The 27,450-nt window shown below is 39.5% G+C and overlaps 1 protein-coding gene across 1 annotated transcript; it reads right to left on the reverse strand.

Moving 5' to 3' along the window:
* Nucleotides 1–27,450, reverse strand: parp4 (poly (ADP-ribose) polymerase family, member 4). Its single transcript, XM_084725535.1, has 36 exons — nt 27,340–27,450; nt 25,833–25,960; nt 24,704–24,932; nt 23,149–23,272; nt 22,126–22,204; nt 21,926–22,030; nt 21,219–21,377; nt 20,091–20,228; nt 19,722–19,886; nt 18,758–18,909; nt 18,359–18,490; nt 18,049–18,147; nt 17,260–17,443; nt 16,637–16,778; nt 15,510–15,652; nt 15,235–15,366; nt 14,741–14,827; nt 13,783–13,947; nt 13,167–13,213; nt 12,628–12,709; nt 11,809–11,946; nt 11,509–11,698; nt 11,240–11,310; nt 10,531–10,718; nt 9,696–9,795; nt 9,018–9,188; nt 8,821–8,901; nt 8,595–8,675; nt 8,419–8,514; nt 8,124–8,246; nt 7,320–7,436; nt 5,154–5,725; nt 4,190–4,250; nt 3,748–3,850; nt 1,079–1,211; nt 1–816 (listed from the first exon to the last, which is right to left on the reverse strand). Exons 2-36 carry the CDS (start codon nt 25,956–25,958, stop codon nt 609–611), a joined length of 4,923 nt encoding a protein of 1,640 aa, XP_084581661.1. The 5' UTR covers nt 25,959–25,960; nt 27,340–27,450; the 3' UTR covers nt 1–608.

Here is a 27,450-nt window from a genome sequence, read left to right on the forward strand (position 1 = left end):
TTATATTTCTAGGCTTGACTCCTGCCAATGGGGACAAAGCTTTTCACCACAGTGTGAATTTGTCTAAATCTAACAGTAAAATGTTCTGGGAAGACGTATTTGTTCAGACTTCTGGAGGTAATGAGTTTCAGTTGCAGTCAAATTTTGGATGGGATTATTCTGAATGCGCGGTTGCAGTACTACCTGTCATGATCTTTCTTCTTCTCCTGCTGCTCTGCTAACACTTTATCTGCTTGAAGGCTTTGTCATAAACATGTGTACATGTAAAAAGACTATTAGAAACTCGATTACTTGTATAATTAGCAAAGAAATTAGCTTTCTCTAGGAGAAATTTAGCTGGGGAAATCTTGAATCCTTAACCCCGATTAAGGAAACATTGCTTCTCATATTCATGAAGTTACAGAAACCAGGTTACTGCAGAAAGCCAACTGTATCCTCTTATTTAAGTGTACGTAAACACACTAACATTTGAAAAGACTTTACATGAGGCAAAGAAATGCATGCATATCTGTGTAAAATTAAATTGAGAAGACAATCTCATCCCCTCCTAAAGGCAAACGGGTATGCATTTTTCCTCTCTTCACGCTTCCTCCGTCAGGTTGGCCTCCTCAGCGGACCAGTAACGGGACAGCGGTCCTCTGCAAATTCAGACCACTGAGAGGTGAGAAGGGAGGGAGGCCTTCGTAGCCCAGCAGCTGACGGGTGGAGGATTCCCAGCTCAAACCAAACTCAAGCCGGCTGTAGACACATGGGTACTGCCGATCAGCCCAGCAAACCCAGTCCACTGCTCTCTTTACCTCCTCCCACCGCTCAGGCCTGGAAGAAAGTCAGTTGTTACCAAAACAGTGCTTGATTTTGAATTCATCCTATCTAATATTTTTGACTGACTGTTTACGTGCAGGCTACTGCAGGCTGTAACCCACATGTGATTCTAATTTAACCTCATGTGAATCAGGCTGAGAAAGATTTGCTTCATCGTCCCTCCACGTGCATCTCAAATTTAGACCTTGTTTTAATTTGTTTTCACAAATACCAAAGAAGTTATAAAAGTTCATGTTTTGTCTGGTTTTGGACATACCTGGGCTGAGAGGAGTCATCCAGGCAGAAGAGGGTGCGGAGCGATTTGCCTTCCTCCAACTTCTCCACCCTCATCAGCTGCAGAACCAGGAGAGTTGCCACCAGCCTCAGGATGTCTGCATGGGCCTTCACACCTACACCACACACACACACACACACACACACACACACACACACACACACGCAAGTTTTTAACACTGGTAGGTCCTGATGAGAACAACAGCTCAAATCCTGGCTATGACATTTTCTGGCAGACCACAGGCCTAATTGTGAAAAGTTTTACACCACTACAGAAGAAAAGAAAACTGCCCATAATGACAGGAAGTTATCTGGCCTCACCAGTGCAGGATGGCAGTGCTTGTATGTTTTATGGAAAACAATGTTTTATGGAAAAAATTAAAGAAATCTGGTGGACAAATTTGACATACAGCTACCTGACTGAATCTTCAGGTAAGGTATTTCAGACATCTGACACTCTTTATATTGATCATTAAGACACTTCATGTTGCTGTTTTGGTAATATTGACCCAAACCCCATTCTAAAAGTAGGTTATTTATGGTAGGGCCATATTTTTTCACAGAAAAAAACTGCAGTTACTCCATCACCAAGACTCTTCTCAGATTCACTTTGATCTACAGACACTCTCGACACATGCCATTTACTCAGTGACATCATCAACTAATCTGCGATGAAGCGTTTGCCACTGATATACACACATCATGAGGTGTGACACATGGCTGCTCTCATTCGTGCTAGCAAGCTGATGTTTAGCAGATGATGATGATGATGATGACAGTGTGATTCATCTTTTGGGGACCATGAATGTCTGTAAAAGATTTCAGGACAATTCAACTAAAATATTTCTTTTGATACTCATGGCAGCACAAACAATACATTTCTCTCAGGTGTGTTGGAGTGGAAGCAGAAGTCTCAGTAGTGGATATCTCAAAATCTTGGACAAATGAAATTAATAAAAACATCTACATAGCTTGATACATCTGGGGGAAAGTTGTTTGTGATTTGGGAGAAACGATCAATACCTCGCTTCCTTACACCAGACAGTGCTTATAATGCTTATAGTAGTAGTTCTCCAATTTTAGTGTGTGAAAGGTGCAAGTTTAGCAGTAAAAGTTCTTCAGCATTTAAACTGATGACGGCTCTAACAGCTTCTTACTTGACTTGCTGTAATTTGACCATTTTTTGTAAACAGTTTATACAGGTCATGGTCTTCATTTTCTCAACCTGTATTGCATCAGTCATCTTTTAACTCTTCTTAATGATGTATAACATCTGTTAGAGGTAGCAAATTTTCTCCTGAAGGTTCAAGCTGAAACTCTAAAACAGTATAACAGTAACTACAGGCAGACAGACCAGCTCTTACTCAATTTATCTAATTTAAAAAAACATTTATATTTAGCAAATGATGTGAATGTTTGTCTTCACTGCATAATCCCAACAGTGTTTCCCACACACAGACTTTCAATTAACAGGCATCCAAGTAGATTTGGCACTTTTATTTTTAGTATCCGTGGAGACGACATCCACGATTGATTAACAAGGTCTAGTAGATGATCTCCACTTGCTCTATTGTGTTTTACCCCTCCCTCATGTGTTTGTTCTGCTGCTGCAGTCTGCATGACAGTCACTCTCTTGTCTGCACAGAAGCACACATAACACAGTGTCCTATTTAATGTATATCCCTGCTTATGCAGTAGTTCTGTCTAAGCTTTTAACTGCAACTGTTTGGAATTGATGTCATTCAGTACCACATCAGTTTTGATCAGTGTGATCGACTCCATCATTAACAACAAGCCACTGCCACGCAGCTTACCTGCTGCTCGGAAAAACGGAATCGCAGGTGGAAATATCCAATTTTTGGGCAACTATATAAAACTTTCTGATGAAGAAAGTCAACAGAGAGAGGCAGGGAGGGAGAAACGGAGGGAGGCGGGTGGAGCAAGCCCTGGTGTCTGCACAGTAAGAGACCAGAGGTTTGTGTATGTCGAAAAGAGAAGAATAAAAGCGGAAAGCAAGATGAGTAGACTAAAGTAGTTTTCAAGTACCCCCCCACTAATGAGCTAGCATTTTGCTAACATTAGCTGTCAGATGTAACTAGCTAGCTAACGACTAATGTGGATTAGCTGAATAGTTCCAAGTTTTTTCAATGATCAATTATCAGGTGTAACTCGCTAGCCAAGGAATGATGTCAATTAGTAAGCTACCCTTATGCTAACATTGGCTATCAGATATAATTCTGCCCTCAAATAGAACTTGTCATTACGACATAAAAAGTCATGTGGAAGACTAGTGAACTTGGGGAGAGGGGGAGCGTTCATATGACTTTTCTCGTGAACACGGTAAACCCAACCCATTTTAAGGCAGCATATCTAGCTTGCAAACAATTGATGTAGCTCCGCTAGCTCATTAACTAGCATTTTGTTAACAGCTGTGTTTAGCTAACGAGTTATGCTAATTAGTTAACTAGTTTTTGGGTTTTTTTCACACTGGCTATCAGATGTAATACTGTCTTCAAATGGAACTCATGGACCTGTGGTTATGACATGGGAAGTTGCGTATGAGACTTGTGAACTCAGAGCTTAAAAAAATGATCTGAAATGAAAAAGCTATTTCCACGATGAAGGCCTGAAACAGGTTCTGAGAGTTCTCACCTAGGGAATGGATGCCCTTGCTTTTCAGGAACACGTTGGCAAAGAGATCCACGTCGACATTTATTAATTCTCCCAGTTCTGTGGTTAGCTCCCAGTAGCCCTCCTGCAACACACAGACACACTTGTCAATTCTTCATCTCCTATGCAAAGTGGCACCAAAAAAATTTCATTTCCATCTTCCCCAAGGACTGCTAGTATGAGCAAGAACGGCTATAGTTAAGGAGAGCTAAACAGTAACAGAATTGATAAACCTTTGTCGTTGCCGAGACTATAACTTGTCAACAGGAAAAGCAAAGGTTTAATTCAGGCACATGAGAGCCCCGGAAATCCTACACCTGAAGAGATGAAGCTACAATTTATGTTTTTAGTTTCAGTTAAGTTTAATTTCATCTTTTCAATGGCCACATTCAGGCAGACCCAATGAAATTTTAGCATATCTTACTGAATGCTGCATCTGGAAGATCTTTGTCCATATGAGCTCCAGGACTTCAGGGTCTGTTGACCTGAAACAACATGATCACAGCAGGACACTTATAATGACTATTGGCAACTTTATGACAGTTGTTAAAACACACATATCCAGAAATGTAAACATGCTGCTCTTCTTTCCACATTCATAAATACACTTTTAGTCTACTAGTCAGTTAACATGATTTAGTCTCTTTTCACTTTGTCAACCACAATAAAATAAGCAGAGCATTTTTTGCAACAGCTGTCATACAAGAATTGTTATCAAGGTTTTCCAAGTTGAAGTGTAACTAAAAAAAGTTGAGACTCACTCGAGGGGTTCAGGAACCGATGCAAATGCACACTTCCTCCTCCTCCCAAGAATGTGCTCTTTAAGGTTAGAGGCACCAAACCCCCTTGTAAACCCTGAAGCCTTTTGGGGGAAGCCAAAAAGAGAAGTTTGTGGTTCCAGCCCAAAAGTGGAGGTTGTGCTTTCAGCAGCTTTGATCACAGAGACTGATGGTGCTTTGCTTTTATTGAGTGAGGAAGACCATCCAGACTGTGCCAAACCTTTAGTCAGATCAACTGCAGAAGGTACAGAAAAAGCTGCGGCATAAGGAACACCTAGTGCTTTACTCCTTAAAAGAGGTTGACCTCCATCAGTTTCAGATTCACTCTTCTCCTGTGCTTCCCCAAAATAACATTGCTGTCTAACCTGATTGAAGCTAAAACCAGAATTTAACTGTGGTTGATATCCTGCAAAACTCTGATCTCTTGGCTCATCAGCTGCAGAATGTGCAGATGCTGCGTCGAACAAGGTAATACCTTGTTCCCTGTTATCTACACTCCATGCCTCACGCTGACCTAAAATAGGTTGGTGTCCATCAGTTGCAAGGTCACTCTCAGCATTTGCTTCATCGGAATCATAACTTCGTCCCCTCCTTTTTGCTTTATATGACACATTACCAAGAGGCATCCGTGAACGAAACATGGCCCTGGCCTTGGGCATGAAACTCATGCTTTTGGCCACGAAACGTTCAGGTGAGGCCGACTGAAGAGTTTCAGGCTCTTGTTCCAAGTTCGTGTACATGCTCTCTCTTTCCTCCACTAACTCACTGGCTATTTTCTTTTTGAGAGGCTTGCATTTAAGTCCAGAAAATGCAACAGGAGCTGTGATAGCGCCTTTGAATGTGACAGAAGGGGAGAGAGGGGAGGAGAAGGGGATGGGAGTGTCGAAGACTTGGGTTTGTGGAAGCTGAGCACTGCGCTCAACAGCAGGAGCAGGAGGAGGAGGAGGAGGAGGAGGAAGCTTGCTTCTAAGTACAGTAGCTGTGACAGGAGCTGTGATAATGCCTTTGAATGTCTGGTCCGTCATAGAAGGGGAGAGAGGGGAGGAGAAGGGGATGGGAGCGTTGAAGACTTGGGTTTGTGGAAGTTGAGCGCTGCACTGAGCAGCAGGAGCAGGAGGAGGAGGAGGAGGAGGAAGGTGACGAAGGGGAGGAGGGTGCATGTCGAAATCGCAAGAAATCATCTACAAAATGAGAAAAAAAAACACAAAAAAGAGTCAGAACATATGTTTTGCTCCCAAAATTAGAAGTGAACAACTAAACTTCAAACCAGTACAACCACTACTAAGTTTATGTTTCAGATGAGTGCTGTCAAGCGCACAACTTGCAACCCCACAAAGATTGCAACAGAAACTCTTCTAGTCTCATGAACATGCCATTTATATTAAAAAGTCTTAATAAATCTTAGTGGGGGAATGTATTGAGAAATACTGAAATCAGTGATGCCGTAACTTCCTCTTGCCATTGAAAACTGATTAATGCATTCTTTTCTGATGTTTACACAAAACGGTTCAGTGCTGTCCACAATCAACCAGAAACTGTGTTTTAAATGACACATGGAGTTAGATGCAGTACAATGAAAGTGCAAAAGGAAATTCTAAACCCTTAGAGGGTTGTTTTCCTTTTAAACTAGTCAACGTTTATGTTGACTGGGGGCGTGTTGTTTGTTTATTTCACATTGTTAATGTATTAGAAATGACAGCTTTATTTAAAAATGCTTTTGTTGTCCCTCTAAAACAGCAAATGTGCAGCTGTAGTTTGGGCATGATGGGACTAACCGCGGGTAAATATTGTGAAGAGATCGCACAGCTCGTCTCCTCCAACTCCGCCGCACAAAGGTCTTCATACACAGAAATATCATCCTCCGATCCCATGGAATAATCACTTGACTACAACAGAGAGACAAATGGAGCTCATAAAAGGGTTAATTAGTTCATCACTACATACTTCTGTGTAGGTAGCAAATATAGAGTACTTGTGCCGATGGGTGTGTTGGTCTTAAAGTGAGGAGTGGTCATGTCCAATGCTGGTGCAATACTATCATGAGGCAGCAGAAAGTGACTGAAACACTGATCAATAAAAACCTGCTCTAAAGTCTATGTTAGGAACAGAAAAGTGACACCAGGCTGTGGTTAAAATACTTTTGAACCACTACTTGGATCTTTTAGAACTTTTCTTATGTTATAGAGCAGTGTTTCTGAAACTTTTTGCACTTGTACAATTTCAGAAAATATTACGTCTCCAAGTACCACAATTTTGATCAACGTTAAAATACAGTAGCATCTCGGGCGCAGACAGTTCCCACAAGAGCCGATTTATTCCTAATAAAAGGGTCGTACTAAAAAAGCTTTCATACACCTCAACGGCAGCCTCTCACAGACATATTTTTGCATTTAGTTTTTTTCCTTTTACTGAATTGAATTACATTTTTTTTAAAATTTTGCAATATTCCTTTAAGTACCACTAGAGGTAGCTCAGGTAACACCAGCGGCAGTAGTACCACGGTTTAAGAATCTAGGTTACAGAGAAGACATTTAGGAGTAATAATTTGTGTGAGGTTCACCCCTTTCTTCCCATGTAATGCCTGTACTAAAAAAGTATTTTTGATGAGATCATACTTATGGGATTTTCAAAACTTTGCATAATTTAGGATTTGTGTGTTATTTGTTTATTTCACATTGTTCTTGTATTAGAAATGACAGCTTTATCTAAAAATGCTTTTGTTATCCCTCTAAAACAGCAAATGTGCAGCTGTAGTTTGGGCATGATGGGACTAACCGCAGGTAAATATTGTGGAGAGATCGCACAGCTCGTCTCCTCGAACTCCACCTCACAAACTTCTCCATACACAGAAATATCATCCTCCGATCCCATGGAAAGATCAACCGACTCTATCTACAACAGAGAGACAAATGGAGACAAATTAGTTAATCACTACATACTTCTGTGTAGGTAGCAAATATAGAGTACTTGTGCCCATGGGTGTGTTGGTCTTAAAGTGAGGAGTGGTCATGTCCAGTGCTGGTGCAATACTATCATGAGGCAGCAGAAAGTGACTGAAACACTGATCAGTAAAAACCTGATCTAAAGTCTATGCCGCAGCATTTTCCTGCTATTTAAAGGCTGCGTTATTCAGACACATGAAAACAAAACTAAAAGCTGCCTCTCTGATCATTAACTTATCTTTTAAATTATGTTAAACAGTGCAAACTGTGCTGGTGATTCTGTTGTGTCAATCCATGAGTGTTTTTTGCTTTAATGATAAAAGAGGCTGCTTTCAGTAATTAACATACAGTAGTAACGTTTCTATGTGCACTGTAATGACCCAGTAGTCATCACACAGCCCATCCACTGTTAAATGCTATGGATAATGACACTCTGATTGATTTAATTCAGGTCATGCCCAAAACACACCTTTCATTAACTAAGAGATTAAATACAATCTCTTTGTGCCTCACTTTGTGCCCAGATTATGCGCCATTTAAATAGTAAAGTGGAGATGAACATGCCCCAAATGCACGAGCACCATATACTTCAGACAACATGCTATAGATTGTCTAAAATAGATGCCATAGTGTTTACCTTCCCATATAATAATTCTTCACTGTGCTGAGGAGAAGTCCAACTGACGTAGGGGAGGAAGTCCACGTCTTCCTCTGCAATTAATTTAGGGATGTCTGTGATGCCCTCTGTTTGTTCTGAATCCTGCAACAAGGTAGATGAGTTTGGTTTAGTTGGGAGCAACAAAGTATGATGTCATAACACCTTCAAACCCAGGGTGTAAAGTAAGTAGGTGAGTGGACTGGTTGCCCTGTGCAGCTACGAGAAGGAAATACAGATTATGTAAATGTGAAAAAGGCAAAAAAATTGCACAAACCCTTTCCTCTATGGCCACAAAGCTGGTGAACTGAGACAGGATGGAAAACTCTTTGCTTAGCTCGATGATGAAGTGCTTCAACTCTGCTTTCTTTCCCTGGAAAAGCAAAAAAATTAGTTAAACGTGGAGCTCAGACTGGACGCTTTTGGTTCTAACTCAGTGTCACAAAAACACACCTCATGTTCGGCTTCACTGGCGTCCAGACTTCCGTCTTCGTAATCTCTGATGAGGGCCCTTGCAGTGAGCTTGTGAAGAAACTGAACACACACATTAATACACATCATAATCATCGCCTCATGTTTATTCAGTGGCTGAGCTGATCAGTTAACAAACATGTTAATTGACGGACAGTACGGATATACAGAAGGTACTGTTTAGACTGTTGAGTGTGAATGTTCTTACTGTGCCCCTGGTCTTCTGCAGCTCACTGGTTGACACCATGGTTTTGAGCTCCTGACCACTCAGGTTTCCAAGGAGGGTGGCCTGTATGAAGTGACAGTCAGTTGGAGTCAGGTGTCAAGGAAAATGCCAAATATTTGCTGGTTTATAGCTTCTTGTAAATTGCAAGTCTAAATCTAATCTGTATATAAACTGCATACTTGAGTGCAGTGCGGCACAAAGCCGTAAACCAGGGTGTGACAGTCACTGAACAGAGCGTGGAGCTGCTTGGGGGCTTGCACAGGTGGGGGTGCTGTCGGGTTGAACTGCTGCCACTTTACTGACACTGAATTGCAGCCAGGAGACGCCATACGCTTCACCTGACACGCCACCTGCAGCCAAAACAAAGGGTAAGCAAATGAATCAACAAAGGTTATTTGTCACATCTTCTGACATTTAAAATGCATCAGGACTGGATAGATCGTCTTGGTAAATTTGTTAAGTCTTGACTGGATGAACTTGTGAAATATGGCTATATATGGAGACCTGCATTTTTTCTTAATATTTAAAGAAAGTCAAACATTATGACAAATAAAAAGACAAACAGATGGAACATAATTGATCTTGAATGAAAGTACAATAGTTCAGCAATACCTAATACAAGGCTTGTAATGGAAATGTAGCTAAATCTTAATTTTAGATGCGTTTCTTTTTCATCATAATTTATTGACAAATGAGTGCATGATAAAAAAAATTAAAACCACAAATGTGACCAATCCTAAAGACAGTTTCATTCCTGCCACCTCACACAATAATCAAAGCAGAAACATAAAATCCAGATATACAGCACAAGTATTTAATTAAAGACGAGGCGATTAATTAAAGACAGTCAGTCTCACCTTCTCTACCCAGTTGTGTTTGGTTTTTGTGTCGAAGAACTCGAAGGCTCCACCCCCTGCCTGCGCCAGGGCTCTCAGCATGTGCCGATTAGCTGTTGAGCTGAAATGACAAAGAAAGAAACACACACTGTTAAAAACTCTATACACAAAAAGAAGATAACTGTGTAGTGCATGTAGCTACTTCTGTACTGTAGGCATAAGTATTATTTAACATATAGAAAAACTGAAAACAGCTTTCCAATCTAAGTATCATAGCATTTATAGCAGATGCTAATTTGTAACACTTGTCCCTGGAAAGGATTTCATGAAATATATGTAACCTGTCTGCATCTTTTCAGTAAAATTTAGCGATTGTTTCTATTTCTATTTCTGTATCTACTTATATTTTCTATATACATGCTGCCTCTACATGGGATTAAAACCCACAGATCTTAGAAGCCTAGCAAATCACACTTGCCTCTCTGATATTAAATTTTCTTACCCTTCCTTACTGGTCTGTAAGGAAGGGTATCTAGCAGTAATATTTAATGCAATTCTCTGTATTGATGATCAAGTCAAAATGTTCAGGCATGTTTCTTCCAGCTTAAGATAACTTTTTATCTATTGGTGATCTACAAAAAGCTGTACATGCTTTTATATATTCTTAATGCTGCTCATTACTTCCTTTGTGCTCATATTCCTGGGCCTGATTTTTAAATTTATTTGCCTTTTCTGGTTTTATTTTCTTTTGTAACACTTACACATTGACAATTTCATGATTTGGGGCTCCGCTGGGTATTTAAACAAATGTTACCCCCCCCCCCCCGTGACCAAAGACCACTTGACCCATTCAGACCTGAGGCCGCAGGTGAAGAGGCGGCTGTGCTGGCTGTTGTCTCTGAGCAGCTTCAAGGTGAGCTCTGCGTTCTGGATATGGCCGTCCGACAGCAGCAGCAGGTTCCTGACGCCGCGGGACGGAGGCAGCAGGCTGAGAGCTCGCAGGGGACGCCACAGTTCAGTGCTGCCCCCTACTGGAGAGAAGCGCTGGTAGGAGGGAGAGTACCGGCTTTCAGAACACACAGGCACAAGTTGCATTCATCACATATCATTTGAAGCATAATTACGAGCAACCAAGAGGGAAAAATTGTTCATGTCAGCTTGTAACTTTTCTTGTTTGTTATTTTATGAACATGAAATGTGTTGACAAAATCAAATAAAGAAATAGTAATGTTTAGTATTCTTGCATTTCACAGAATTAAGTTCCTTTCATTGTTGCAAACTCAGGTTGGAGCATTTTATTTAAAAAAAAAACAGTTTATAGTATAAGACATTAAATCGCTTATTATACAGTTAGACTTTAGTACTAGGTTTACCTTATCAATCAATAGAAATAATGCCAGAATAACAATAAATAAGATATAATCAACGAGTAGGTGTGTGTTAAGCAGTTTGAAGGCATGACGTGGAGGTGAAGAACTACCCAACGCAGAGCAGCCGGGGTTGCCTCTGCTCAGTGCAGGTCAAACCACAGTATGAAAGAATCAGCCGGTAACAAGTTAACTCACCTTGATGAAACTCTCGGCCACCTGACGAGATTCAACAAGTGGCTGTGGTGCCAGGAAAGATTCTTTGTGATCTGACAGACAAAAACACAGTAAAAGTCAGGAAAATGACTACTGGCTACTGTAGTCATTAGTAACAAGTGAACTTAAGAGTAAAAAGCAGAGTTGATCACATGTTGGACATGATACTGGTAGTTATAATCCCTAATACATTGAGGATTTTCTCCGGGTTTTTTTCACTGTATACACAAAACTTAAAAGACCTCACTCACCTGTGCCAAACAAAATGACATTGAGTCTGACATTGTGGTCGAGGGTTTTCAGGACCTGCAGGGCAATTTTCTGGGCCGTGTGGAGAGACTCTCTCTTCATGGATTCAGATGTGTCCAACAACAGGACAACTTCGTCGGATGCTGAACTGGAGTCGATGTCAAAGTCTGGATAGAAAACCAACATGCAGGCCTAGAGGAGAGAGAGAGAGAGAGAGAGAGAGAGAGAGAGAGAGAGATGGTTTACGTTGAAAGTAACAGAGTGAGAGACAGAGAGGATGACAGACAGACAGACAGACAGACCTGGCTGTCCTTGTCAGGGTGTTTCTCAACCCACATCCTTGGCAGGTGGACCTCAGACAGAGTGACTGACAGCTGGAAACCCTCTGGGCCCATGACCTCTCCTGGCAGCACGCTCACCACTGCCTTACAGTCTGTTCTCTGTGGGATCACACAAAGAAAAGAATGAATGGTAAAAAGAAGGAAATGGACTAGGTTTCAAGAAATTATTTTTTTTGGACTAAACTATCAAGCATAGATCTGATGTCTCAACTTTTCAGTATAACATATAATACTATAGTATCAAACATATCAACAAAAGAGCACCAAAAGATGCCATAACCCAAACTAAACACTTATTATTACAATTATTTAAGTATTTAGTTTAAGCAGCTGCCAAAAACTGGGGGGAAAAAAATCGCCTTCTGAAATGATAAAATAAAGAAATGCAAGCATGTTAAATAAGAAGAAGTAATAACAAGCATACCTTTAGTATTTTGATATGAACAATTAATCATTATGTTAAATGCAAAAAATTTTCTGCTGATAGACTTCTCAATTCATCCAGTCATCATTTTGGCCCTTTAATGTGAGCGAGACAGTTGAACCCCATTAGTGGAAATACATAAAACATTTTTAGTCATGTGCAAAGTGACTCCAACATTTTCTTGAACTTAATTCTTTTCATCCTTTGACTTTTATCTAAATGTTTGCTTGACTTCCAAAAACAAATGCATTTGTCACCTTTCTTGACTTTTATAAGAACTCACTGAGACAGAGGAAAAACCTGACAACTGTGTATCTGCACAATCAAATATATATTACTAATGAAATGTTATTTACCTTAATCTTGACTTTGTGCGTGATGCACTTTAGTTTGCTGATCTCATAGGGCATCTCAACTGACATGTCCAGGGTGAACTCTCTGAGGGACAGAAACAACACACTTTTCTAAACAAATGTTTAGACCATAAAAGATTTAAGGATTGTTGAATGTCTATATGGTTGAAAGGCTCCTAACGATGCAAACAAGTGTTTGGTTAATGCTGCGGTGGATCCCAGTTTAAACAATCTTTTCAAATCAAAAACTGCTTGAAAAGTTTGGAAGGCAATCTATTATAAGGCTAAAAGTCAAAACCCAGCCAGCCACATTCTGAGATGATATTTTGGGCCTAGTAAACGCACATCTTATTGGATCATTTACTCATTTATTTAGCGTCCATGTAAACACTTCAGCTGAAATTTCTCATAATAATCCTTTCAATCATGTTGTAAATATGTCGTAATCAGCTGATTAACATGGATCAACTAATTCTCCTTCCCCTGCTACGCCACAGATGTAATCAGATTTCATTAAACTGTCAAAACATGATATATCTCACCTTGTACTTGCTGCCTCATCAGTCACACACACCTTCTCCACAGTGACCTGTTGAGCAGAAAACACACAAAAACACAGATGAGAAGACTGAAAGTGATTTTTCTTTACATGCAGAGATTCCCACATATTATCAGGTCCACTATACTGTCTCTCCACTCCATATAAAATTCAAGCAGGCCGGGACAATCTAACATTAGCCAAAAGAGAAAGACACAAGGCTCATGCCAAATGTATAAATGAACAAAACAGCAACACTTGGCCACAGTTTATAGTGTCTCCTTCATGCAAAAGTAAGACTGCTTGATGAAGGCAAACTAAAAATTCAAAGTGAAGATCAAAAACTGCAGGACAGTCCCTTTGTGTGTTGCTGTCTCACACATTTAATTACTTTTTGATTAAAAACACAAGAAAACCAAAAGTAAAATCAAATTAAATAAGTCATTTTGATGCAAATGCATGCACACTGTAGAATAGTAGACTCTGCCCTTTGAATGTTTTCTTCCTACTTTTGCTCCTTCAGGGACAAATTTTCACTCCATTGACTGCCTGCAGAGTAAGAACTAATTGAGGTGAGATTTTTCAGTTTTTGTTTGCCCTCCCATCCATGCTGTCCTTACTTGCGTGGTCTGGTTGAGCGCTGCACTCTCCTGCCACGGAGCCACGCTCCCAGGCAGGGAGAAGAGAATACTCCCGTCCCTGACGATCAGCTCAGACACAAAGGTAACCTTAATGAGGACAGTCGCACCGGGAGGCAGATTGCCCACGCTGATGGTGAACACATCCTGCAATGAGCACAAAAGTGACGTCATAAGTGGTGTACAAATAAAGTTTGCAGGTCAGAGGAGTTATTAAAGGTGTCTCTGGTTCCGGTAGAAAAAATCCCATTAATTTTCCAAAAGATAATGTTACATGACTCACAGTTGTAGCTTTTGGAACAGCATTAAACTCCAAATTAACAGTCCTAAATATTAATGTCTGTGTTTGAAAATATGTGGTTCTGTGATAAAAAGTTTGAGGTACAAGCCTGTCCACATATAAATGGAAGCTAAAGGTGACATGCTGCTGTCACAACTGTTTTTATGATCCACAGTTTAAGTCAGTTCAGTAATTCATCTTTGGTTTAATTCAGCAACTGTGGCCACGGATTTTGTTTATATGTACAACAATGAATTGCTACCTCTCTGATTCATGTCTCGGACTGGAGTCTCCACTGACAAACCTATATGATTGTTAGATTATCCAGGAGAAATTATCCTGTGTTTAGATGTTAAATAATATTAATATTATCTCAACTCTACTGATATGTTTAAATTTAATGATCTGGCATTAAAAGGATAATTCAGATTGCTGTTAATTACTGTTTTGCTAAGCAAGACAGAGCAAAATTTGGCATTATGTATGCTATTCTATATATGCTACTCCTCTGTGCTTCTCCAAACTGGGGACATATTGAGCGCCATCTACTGTAACTAATACACTGACTATTGATAAGTACTTCATACAACCACACTTCAAACTTAGAGCTTGAATCAGCATGATGATATCTGCTGAGTTCAGTGCAGAGGGTGGACATACGGGAGCGTCCTGGTCCATCAGGTAGGCTCCATGGCCTTTCTCGATAGCCTGCTTGTACTCCTTGCGAGCCGTCTCCTTTTCCTTCACCTGAGATCCAAACAGACACATGAAAAAAACAAGGTTGCACCGGTTTTGCACACACACAATTTTACTTTTATCTTTTGCGTTGTACTATTGGTTGACGTTTGCTGCCCGACATAATACAATCACCACCTAAAAATTAAAGTCTCTAAAACTCTGAACACTGAACCGTTCAACAATTGTTCAGAATTTGCACAAGCAACAAAGATGAAAAAGAAATTCAGCACATCTGGTGTGATAAAATGTGTACAAACTAAAAATGGCTACTTTTTTAACTCTGGACATTTTCAATAGAATCTCAGCAAACTGCAAATGACATCATAAAGAAATAAGATATTAGGTAGTACAGAAACACAGTAACTTGAGGTGGAGTAACAGTAAAAAAAAATAATAAATCTGTTGAGTTAGGTTACCTGTCCCACCACATGTTTTCCATTGATGAAAGCTTCAAATCCACACACCGCTGCAGAATCATCCAATGGGAAGACATACTTTGCCTCGATGGGCACAGAGCTCTGGTTGGTGTATTTTTGGAAAATGATGACCTAAAAGAGGACAGCAGTTCATAAATGATTTACATCCACCTGTCTCATGCATTTTAGGAAGTTGACATAAAATAACATCAACCATAAGATCACCAAAAGAATAAAGAAAAAACTGAATGAACAGGGCTTTTTTATTTTATTACCTGAGAGAGCAGATCCATCAGTTTGCACTTCACATGGACGGCCTGCAGAGGGAGCTGCTGACCAGAGCTGTCCAACAGTCCAGCCGTCACATCCTCCAGTGGGTTTTTAATGCTTTCAACCCCACTGTCCACCGAAGTCAGCTCTAAAACGTACACATGCAAAAAAGCACCATTTTTGCTGACAGTGAATTTTATTCCAGTCTTGACACACGTTCAGTTACTCTTTATTACTGTGTATTTAGTAAAGTATATACATTTTTTTTTTCATGCTTCATACTGTATATAGTAGAATCAACAACGTTTCTCTTATATTATTCCACATCCTGTAAGATCTCAGGCTTACATAATATACAACATTTTAAAACAGTTATCAGTTCAGATAGTAGTAGATAGTATAGTTATAGTTGACTCCAAAATATGTTTAGAAAGACAAACCTACACTTAAAACTTATAATTCCTTTCTGTAGCCAAATTCAGTGAAGAAACATGTTTGTAAATTTCAGTGAGGGGGTGGGCAACATATCGATATTACATCAATATCCTGATAGATATTGTCTTAGATATTGTATATGGTTCTATCATGATATAAGTGTGTCTTTTCCTGATTTTAAAGGCTACAATACAGTAAAGCGATGTAATTTTTTGAACTTACAAGGCTGCCTTTTATTTATGTGGTTATTTGTCTTCAAATTCACATTAATGATGACTGATTTTCACCTCATCACTACAAGATTTTCTCATACCTTGATTCTGACTATGTTGTAGTAGGTTTGACACATCAGGCTTTTAAAGGACAATGATGATACAGATCCTTTAAACAGAAGCCACTGATAATCAAACCTTGGGTCTTTTAATGCCAAAACACTGTGTAGATTCTGTGTCCCCTTGTCCAATCAGAACTGTCCTCTCATTGGGGTGTAAATGCTCCTGAAAGAGCATTTAGAGAATTACAGGACACTGAACTTATAGTTGTTTAAAAATGACTTAAGGAGCAGAAGTTATTCTTTTCAATCAATGGGCTCTCTTAACTGAAAAGGAAACATCTGTGTGACGAACGTGCGTCACAATATCAGCATTTCATGTTATTTACTGCTAAACCATAGTTGAAATATCCTGCAGGTGCTCACCTTGGTCAAAAGAGGGCAGACACGGTTCAGCTGAGGTGATGATGGCAGGACTGAACTCCTTCAGCTGGTCTCCCTCGATGCTGAACTGAACCACGTACTTCAGTTTCACCTGATCAGGACTGTACACCACGTACTCATCATCCTGGAGCACAAGAATGATTGTAAAAGTGTTTGAGTGCACACGGGAGCAGAAATGTAGATGTGTTAGGGATGTTAAGTTAAATATTATCATAATAAATTTGATAAATATGTCAATATAAAAGGTTTGACTACAGTCTGTGTATTGGGGGGGACAAAACTTGCTGCCTTCAGAAGACACTTACAGATAAGACAGTTTTCAAAACATCTGAGAGGACAACTAAGATTAAGTCATTCATCTTTTATTTCACTAAGCTTATAAAATGTGTTTTGATGAACTACAACAGTCTTTCAGAACATAGAAAAACATTTTAGCTTCACACGTTTTTGTCCACATTGCAGCATAGCACAAGGAAAGTGGTCCAAATCAGAACTGACAATCTTAGATCAGATGTTTGTCCATATTAAGAATGAGAATCAGATTAGGGTGACTTAATTTAGATGTATGTACATCTGTGTAGTCTTCTTTCTATCTACATTTATACCTCAAACTCAGAGGGAGTGTTAGCGGTGCGGCGGACACCGTGCACACTGTGGTGTCCCTCAGGAGCTTGGGTCAGCGTGGGGTCTCTCTTCTGGACGTCCTTGCACTGTCCCAACGCCACGTCACACACCAACAGCAGCCGAGAGCCGTCCGTCGCACCAGGCTTGGAGTATTTCAAACTGGTGCTGTGGACAAGAATAGAAGACATGCTCGATGATGAAATGTCTCACATTAGTGGGCACATTTTTGTACAGAAGATGGTGCTGTGACGATGGAAAATCACCTGTTTAAATGTTTTATGTTTTTTAGAAGTCGTAAAACAAAAAAATAAAAAATATCACAAATCAGTGATCCAAGGTGTTGGAGAATGTGTGGTATTAGGTCTGTTGGTCATTTTCATGTTTTTTTTGGGAGTGTCCAAAAATTTCCTCTTTTTGGGTCGATGTGGTAACAGAGATCAGAGCTGTAATCAGACCCAAGATTGATTATAGTGGCAGTGCCAACATGCCAACATGCCAACTGAGCTGAAAAAACACAGGATGGATATTTGTTACAAATACTACTAGGAGGTTGTAAAAAGTAATGGAAAAAATAGTAGTCCTGTTTTAGTCTGAAGTGATTTTGTTATACATTTAATTTGTTTGGAGATTTTGGCTTATTTTCTTCTGTACTTAAGCATTTCACTTTACCGATGATGAACCTGTCTGTTGTGTTGTGTGCACAAAAATAAAGTATAAAAATAATCAAGTTTTATGGACTAGACCTTGTCCATTTCAGATTTTGTACTAACCTAATAGCGTCACTAAAGTAGATTCCACTGCCCAGATTACCAATGTCTGTTCTCTCTATCCCATGCTGCTCCACTCCAACGCGGGGCAGCAGTAGACCACTGTGGAGAGAATGAAAATATAGAGTCAGAAAATCAAAGTCCAAGCACTAGAAGTTTACTGCTTAAAAAAAAATCAACTTTATTTATCCAAAAACCCTGTAGGGTGATGTCAGGAAAACTGCACTTACTCACAAACTGTAACCAATAAACAAGTTAGTCTATAACTTTATTCATTCCCTTACTGCAGACAGGATATTGCGTCTGATCTCACCGAGACAGGACTCCTACAAAATTGCTGGGGTGAGATGAATGGAGGAGGGGCTTAATGTTCCCAAGATCACTCTTGAATGTCTGAAGATCCACACCTCTGCTGACACGCAGGACCTGTTGGATCTGCACCTTGCTGCAAAACAGGGAAACACAAAATGCTCTTTGACATCGTGATGCAAGGTTCTGGGATGTTTTACGGCACTTACAGTACTTCTAAGAATGTTTCAGAAATAAAGCGGCACCGTGACAATAAATGCCCATAAATAAGAACACATTTACATATGCAGCAGGTTTTATGAACAGCAGTACATGTGTGTGTATTTGGTTTTATGAGCACTGCAGCTAGACTCTCCTTTCCTTGAATATCAGACAAACTGACATTTCGTGAGCGGTACGCTACCTGTCTCGCAGCAGAGCAGCCACAGCTTGAAACTCTGAGCTGCTGCGGGAAACGGCCTCAATGCTGCACCTCAGAGCACGGTACTTCCCCAGACAGGTAGGCACGGGGCTCCTCAGAGTCATCTCGCTCACATTCAGCACATCTCTGATTAACTAACAGCAAGAAAAGATTGTGTTCATGTTGTGTCAAGTCATCAAGTTTTTGCAATTATCACCATGAATTGATATTTTGTGGTCTAACAGTAAACAAAATTGTCTGACACTGTGGCCCTCCCTTCAGATAAAGCTTGGAAAAAGGCAACATCCATCATCCTGGACGTTTATGGTATCATGATTATGTTGTTTATTCCCACAGACACTCAACAGCTGAGCCAGGAGAGCCTTGTATTGCTTTTTTTAGATAACTTTAGATTACACTAAATACATAAAAAACATCTGTCCAAAGCCATTTATTAGTTTCTGACTCGGTGAGTGTAATTTCAACTGCAAAAAATAGATAAAATGCGTGATTTTTGCAGGGATCTGTACCAAACAAAGAAGTTTCCTTAAGTCTGTAGAATATGATGTGTAGGCCAGGATATACAATATTTAATATAAAAAGGTATTTTGACCACATTTCACCTTTAACAAATATTCTGCCTCCTGCGATTTCAAACTTACAGCAGGCTAAATTAGGATTTTGATTAAATTTGTATTAATTTTTCAGCTCTAATATCAGTGTCCATCAAGAGCACACTCATCAGCAGGGTTAATTACTCTGCATACTGACTGTTTTGAGCATGCTTAATTTAGTCACTTCTCCATCATAAACACAGTGCAAAACTTGCTTGGATTTAGCGTTTGGTATGAGTTCAGGACACACCTAGTATGTGAGAGTTCAGTTATTCATGTCTGTATACGTGTATCTGCCTGTGTGTGCGCTTGGATCCACATGTTTGTACGTGTGTGTGTGTGTTCTTTGTTACCTGACAGAGGTCCAGTGTCTGAGAGATGAGCTTGGCAGTGGGGCGTAAGGGTACTCTGAGGGGCAGCAGGGTGTTAACCTCATCCAAAAGAGATGCCACCTCTGCGTGATTTGCCTCCTTCAACTTCCTCTGAGCCTGAAGTAACAAGCCCTCCACCCTGCTCACCTACATACACACACACACACACACACACACACACACACACACACACACACACACACACACACACAAGGCATGATGCAAAAGTGTAATTCTAATGACATTCATGATGAGACTGTCTGTCCTGGAAGGTGAAACAAACAACACGGTAATGGGACAGCTCATGTTGCGTTCAGTCATTCGTCAGAGGTTTTACAGAACAATCCTTACATCATTGAGGCTGAGCTTGTCGACTGAAACTCTGAGGATGTTGCTGAGGCAGCCCAGGGCCTCAGTCCACAGCAGCTCCACAAATACGCCCACTTCTTGTGATAAGCTTCCTGTGTTCAGCTTCTCTTCCAGCAGCAACTGCCAGTCAAACGAGACACGCATTAATCAACCGATTCAGCTACACAGATGTCCAGCAGCAGTGACTCTTTCAGATATCATAATAATAAAAACATCTGGCTCAAAATCCTATGAACAGAAAATATCTGCAGGACATATTGTTCACTTTACAACCACAATATTGTCACAATATCTACAAATATGAATACTGCGGTATTCGTGATGTTTGCAGGTAGTTTAATCCAAAGTTATTCATCTTATTCTATAAAATCATCATATGTTTGCACTACATGAGAATTTATGGTACAGAATGTTATTTTAGAGAAACTGTGTACAGCCTAAAATTATCAAGATATTATTTATAAGCCGTATCATCCATCCTTAAGTCACAGATATGTGAAGATGGATAGAGACAATGTTGTAATGAGATGTATTATTATAATTTGTACTTTTTACTATGGTGAGAGGCAGAAAGCTATATCAGTTGGCCAATATTTTCGGCCTGATACTGGCCTATCACAAATATATCTGTGTCAGCGTATATATTGTCCCATATGTGCTGATATGAAAACTTTTCTTTGTTTACACAATATAATTCAGATTGTTATGAGTTAGAGCATCAGCCCCAAAAACCCAGTATCGCTCAAGCTCTGATTATATTATATAATATATTTTTTACCTTAAATATACTTTATTAATATGACATATTGACATGAAATTTAGTGTATTAATTGACTGGGCATGTATCATTGTAAAATAATTTAATTTAAAAACTACACTCTACATGCTGGGACTGTTTGTTCAAAAAGTGCAGCTACTTGTATGTAACACCATGATAAAACTATGCAATTATGCTAAAAACTACAAAGCCCACAATGCATTGCAGAAAACCAGCAATCTCCAATCTTGGTTATAGTATGGTACCCCTCTCCTAATTACCCAAAGCACAATTCTTCTTGTGTGTAGACTGTGAAATTGTGTAGACTGTGATGTGTTGTGAGTGTGTCGGACCTGCTGGAGGGGGGCGGAGCCTAGGTGCCGAGCCTGCGGAGGGATGTTGCTCCTCAGCTGCAGACCAGTAGCCGTCAGGGTCTCTCTTAGGTCCTTGTACACCTCCAGAGCTTCTTCTGAGGTGGACGGATACACCAGCATATCCTTCACCCCTGCCTTCTGTTGGCACAAACACATATGTTTTTTTTCCAACATGTTCTACATTTTTAAGGTTTTTGTTATACTACGTTTCTTCCTAAGTTCTTCTACTCAAGCCTGACTCGAGTCCCAAATTTTGATTAGGTTGATTTGGTTACTCTGATAGGGATAAAAGGTAATGACTCTCAGTTGTGTTTTAAGGCATAAAGGAGAAAATATTATTAACAGGCCACAAACGGAGATCAATAAAAAGTCTAGAAATGAACTAGCCCATTAATATGCAAGTTTTTGAATCAATAAGACATATGATAGAATGACAAAAAGGCAAAATCATGGGTGAAATTACAGGTAAATCAAAGAAAAATGTACAAAAAATGTAAAACTATCCAATAGTGATATGACAGATATGTCTGTACACTGTAAAAAAAACTATTTACAGTGATAAATGAAATTACTTTTTTCATATTAAGCTAACCAAAATTGTTATATTGCCAAATTGCTAACAAGCAAATGAGGTAATCAGTGAGCTGACATGCAGCACAAACAGTAATATACAAAAGTCTTCATACCTTGGCTAATATATCGTCCTTCCAGTACCTGACCACACGGTACTGCCAACCTGTCTCCCCTCTGAAACTCTGCAGCTCCAGGACACACCAAGCGTTGCTGTTTTTCTTGAGAGAAATTCATATCATTAATATTAATAATTGTAATAACAATACTACTGCAATAGCAGTAGTAGTAAGTTAAAAATACATTTCATATTTACCTTTTCAAAAATTGAATACTTGGCCACTTGAAAATTATCTGGATATGTTGGAAGGTCAGAATCATTTTCAGTATAAATTCTGTATTAAAAAAAAAATCAGGAACAAAAAAAACAATTATCATATTATATATGTTATTTGGTAATACATATTCCTGGAGAGAAGTTTATTAAAACAAATGTTGACTTGGTTTTCAAACATGTGTGGTGTGTTTTCTCCCGTTGTTTCTACCACCATTTACAGCAGTTATTCTACAAGAGGTGTGTGAGGATTGATGAACACAGAGATGTGGAGGAATAAGGTTATTAGATTTTGTAATTAATGTTGTGGTGGGATGAAGCTGCAAGTGGTAGCATGCCCTGCCTCTGAATGTGTGAAAGGGATGGGAGGAATGTTGCTTTATTTGCTTTAATAATGCTTTATTTATATGGAGTAACAGACCACGCATTTTACTCTGGACTGAGGCCCGGGTGGTAAAGGTTAGAGCTCAATGATAGATCAATGCTGGCTGTCCGTGACTCAATTTCAAACTTAAAAGCTGTAAGTTTTGCCACTTCTGTAAGCTGTTTTATCAGTTATTTTGTAGGTTAGCCTGATGAACTTGGCATTAGCACTTTGCCAGGGACAGTCATTAGAAACTTTATGCATGTTAAACCTCATTTGAGGCCAATTAAATAGCAAGAAGTAGGTTGAATACTGGTAACTGTTTTTCCTGTTGCTTTTTGAGGAACTGTAGCTCAGCTAGGGTTAGTTTCTTTGTTTTAAGGAAGTGTGTTCAGCTCAGTGATCCTCACCTGTACTGTATATGTGTGTGTTGGTGCTGAATGTACATTTACTTGGTAGACATGTCCTGAAGGTAGCAATATCGTTTCGTGTGAAAAGGAAATGGCCAAACTGCAGGAATTAATTGAAAATGTTTTTTTAAAAGCGTCAGCCCTTTTAAAATTCGCCAAGAAATCCCCCAGTGTTAAAATAAGACACTACTACTACATCCCAGCTAACATGGGGATGCTCATTGTTCACACCTGAACTTTCCCATTACGTTACTGCTCCTCTCCGGACTCTCTGCCCTCTGAGTCAGGCTGACCACAGGCTTGGCCGGACTTTTGGACGGCTCAGCAACTGCTTTGCTCTGTGGTTCTTTGGACACTGCAATGCACAAGACAGAGCGCACACACATGAATGACTCACTCAGTGTCTCCTCGCGTGTTGTGCAATACCTACACTAGAAGAAGTATGCATTTAAACCTGAGTACACACAGGACATGTAAGCATGGTGACATGTGGAGTCCTACAAATACACTTCACAAAGTGCTCTTTCAACAGCACGGCTTGAGGTTTTCATTAGAATTAACAAAGACGGTAATGATATGTAGTTAAACCTGCTGACTGAGTTAATCAATGTGGGAGAGTAAAACAACTGACAAGAAATGCCCCAGTGATTACAAGACAGGAACACATGACTTGTGTCTGTCTTAAGTGCAAATAAAGGTGACTGCTGGGAGGACACATGAATCATTGTGCTGGAACTAGGTGGAGTCCTGATGCTCACTTTGTTTGTCTTCCTTCTTTTACTGGCTACGACAGTAAAACACATAACGTGAATAATTATCATTGTATGTTAAAGACGTGAATAACATTTACCATACTGGGGTTGAGGGTGCTGTGGCCTCACCATTATTATCCTTCAGATTAAATATGATGTTATAATGCATAATTGTTCAACAGGGATTAATAAAGGTGTCTTATTTCAAACTGGAAATTGCAAACTCTGCTGATGATTTATTGCTGTGGGTTTTTTTTTAATATATCCATTATATGCTGTGGAAGATACTCTCCAGGAGGTCACATGCAGGGGCTAATTAAATTCTGATTTTCATAGCCCTGGTCCTCCTACACATTTGTTTTAGAGCTGGTACTGGCAGATTTCCTCGCACCATTCTGTGTATTTTGACAAGTTTACTTTGAGTTTGACACTCTTGTCTTTCTTCTTTTTACTCCAAATAAACAAGAAATGTGAAATCTTCTGTTAGAGAAAACCTATAAGCATTATTTGTTAATTAAATAAGTATGTCTCTTCATGTTCTACCACTGGCAGAGGCAAAATAGTCATGCATTGATTTATTAGAGAGTTGAACGGAGCCTTTCTGTGCAATGTTTGCACGTTCTCTCCGTATTCTTTTCCTTCCTCCCACAGTACAAAGACATTCAGTAGGTGTGAAAGGAGGTGTGAGTGGTTGTTTGTCTCTGGTGTACCCTGCCCAGTGTCAGCTGGGACCGGCTCCCCCTGCAACCCTCCCAGGGTAAGCAGTTCCGGACAATGAATGAACGATTTATTTGTATAACTTATAACTGCAGGTATTAATCAGTAAGGGCTAAAAAAACATACATATCTTGCATCCCTAGAATTTCCATCCTAACTTTATTCCCAGAAAGGAAAACTCCTGTAAAACATTTCCAAATTGCACAGCTTTCAAATACATATGGTGCATACATATGGTATGTAGTCATGTCCACATGAAATAAAAAAAAGAACAGTGTGCAGTATTTTTTACTACTTACTGCCTATAAGGACAGTACCTTGATGGGGGAGTGGACTGCGGCTCCTCAGTGAAGAGAGAAGCAGAGGAGGAGAAACAGAGGAGGGAGAGGAAATATCCAGCTTGTGTTCATCCAGGGGCAGAAGAGCTCCTCTCTTCAGGCAGCTGTACACATATTCTACCCCGACCACGGGCGTTTGGTATTTTTGAATGTTGCGCAGCCTGTTGGTGCTCAGGTTGGACACATCACTGGTCACTATCAGGGAGCACTGTGAGAAATAAAGGCGGAAATCAGAAAGCAAGTGTTGATTTTTGTTACGGCATATGAACATGTCCTGGAAGTAGAAAATGTGAATATTTCTTTTGTCTTCTGTGGCAGTAAACTGAATATCTTTGGGTTGTGGGGAAAAGGATGTCAAGTTAGGCTTTGGGAAACACTGATCAACATTTTTCACCATTTTCTGACATTTTATAGGCCAAACATCTATCAGTCGATTAATCAAGAAAATAAGCGACCATTAAATTGACCATGAAATTAACTTTAAGTTGCAGCTGTACCTGGAAGCAAACAAAATCTAGATGAAAACAACTTGCACTGCTGCCACAGACTCATGGGGTATAACAGGCAAATAAAATGGCATTCACTTTTGGCAGTGGCTAATGTTAATCTGTTGCTTCGCATCAATTTTGAGCACACTAAATGTTAATTATTTATGGACGGACACAGAAAACAGTAGCTACCATAAAAAAAAGTAAAAAAAGTATTTTTATCTGTCAGGGCAAGATTTAAGAAGTTAAGAATAGGTATTACAATATAAACACAACATTTTGTAAAGACAACTGACTCACACTCAATCCAAGACAACCCAATCTCAGTCAACAGACACACCAATGCATCCTCATGCATGTTGTGTTGACCCATTTGAGCGAACTGATAAAGACTAAAACTGAAGACATTTCCTGTATATTTTTATTATGTTAATTTGGGGAGTACCCTATAACTTTACAGGTAGCTAGTTTTTATTTTTATTTCATTCTCCTAAAATGTTTTTTCCCCACACCTTTAGTTTTCAGTTTAGTTTTAGTTAACTATAATAACCTTGGTATGGTATCAGTCCAGCCTGGTACTAAGACACCACCTACAGTGGAGAATAATCACATCCTCTGACCTGTTTATTGACCACAAAGCAAATGTTGCCTCCGTTGTCTGTGACCGCCGACTTTAGCTTCTTCTTCTCCTTGAAAGGCAAATTTTTCACCTCCAAAAGCACAGAGCAGTCCTCGAACACAGCCATGCCTGGAAGGAGAGGACACACCCAGAGAAGTTATTATACTATATGATACCAACGCTAATAAGACGAATAATAGCTTTTTATGTACTTTAGTTGTCATGATTTTTACATATGACAACTCTACAGAGCAGAGATACAGTATGTAGAAGAGGGGTAGGCGGATTGATCCCCAAAGTACTGATACTACAAGATTGATTGATTTGAGTATCTATCAAAGTAGCAGTAATTAAAAGGCGCCTTCAGTGAAAATCAGGTTCTTAACCTTGTTAACATGTCCACGTGGTGTTTTTCTTGTTACAAGGCATATCAGGAGCAAGATGAGCAGTAAACACCATGTCTGAGCATTTCTTTGAAACTGCATTGAAAAAGGGAAGTTACAACACCAAAATAAACAAATAAACAAATAAATGAAGGATTCAATCAGGCTGGGTATATGACATCATTAACCTAAGTAACCAATCATGTTAATCCAGAGGGTGGCACTACATTTATCATTAGCAGTAATACTGAGCTCACAGGAGATGCAGGATATAGATAGTTACCATGATTAGATAAACAGAGGAAAAGTCTGGTGCAGCTACTTACAGGGAGGCTGGAGGGTTTAGGGGTGTAAAAGGTATTTGAACTTGTTTAGCAAAATAAACAAACATATCAGACGGAATTTATTACTTCCTGCAGAGCATTTTATATTATAAGGTCTGGAGGTGGACTTTAACATTTCTTTCTTTCTTTCTTTTTTTTTTTTTTTTTAAACCAGTAAAAAAAATATCATCAAAAAATTTATAGAGAACAGTAAAAATTGTTTGGCAAACTTTGCCCACTTAACTGACAGCACACTGACTGCTTTTAACAATAAAAACGATCAATATTATATATATAAACACCCTGGTTTTGACCTACTTGGTCTAAATTAGTCGAAAACACATATGATGGTAATCCTTAACCCGAAGACGCACACACCCACCCAGGCACACAAACTTAAAAGCGCATTGCAGGGAAACAAACGCGGAAGCAAATCCTCAAAGCTCGGCTGTAAGAAAAGGGCAAAACAGGCCACAGCGTGAAAACATTAAAGCTGAACTTATAACGCTGCAACAAACAAACAGAGGTGTGCAGGAAACAGCACTAATTTAAATAACGCCAACTTACAATCTATATTTTTCATATAACGACTACGAAAAAAAAAAAAATACAGAAAAAAAACCCAACATGAATTAAACAATTAACAGAGCATGCATGGTGATGATGTTCCGACACGTCTAATGACTTTTCCCGTAACCTCGGTTTATTTTTTGCAACATTTAAACAAACGTAACAGCTGTTAATATCAGATGAGGCACCGCGTAAACGTCCAGTTAAGTAAATAAATAGAGTTTTTCTTTACTGTAAACATCCAGGCGATGCTTCTGTGGTTGTTGTCAGAATACGTAGTTTGACGTTAGCTCTTCTGAAGGATTAAAATTAAAGACGGTTCAATACAGTGACGGACTGCTGA

This window comes from Lutjanus erythropterus, chromosome 8, assembly GCF_056507025.1.
Source record: "Lutjanus erythropterus isolate fLutEry1 chromosome 8, fLutEry1.hap2, whole genome shotgun sequence".
In the NCBI taxonomy this organism is placed as follows: domain Eukaryota; kingdom Metazoa; phylum Chordata; class Actinopteri; order Lutjaniformes; family Lutjanidae; genus Lutjanus; species Lutjanus erythropterus.

Bases quoted from the DNA above. Each gene is read 5' to 3' on its own strand.
- parp4 (XM_084725535.1), bottom strand. From the start codon at position 25,958: ATGGCTGTGTTCGAGGACTGCTCTGTGCTTTTGGAGGTGAAAAATTTG. The intron at 13,948-14,740 runs GTATGTCCACCC...TGCTCATTGCAG, and splicing joins TGATGGACCAGGACGCTCCC to GATGTGTTCACCATCAGCGT. The intron at 3,851-4,189 runs GTAAGATATGCT...TGTGTGTTGCAG, and splicing joins TCTTCCAGATGCAGCATTCA to GAGGGCTACTGGGAGCTAAC.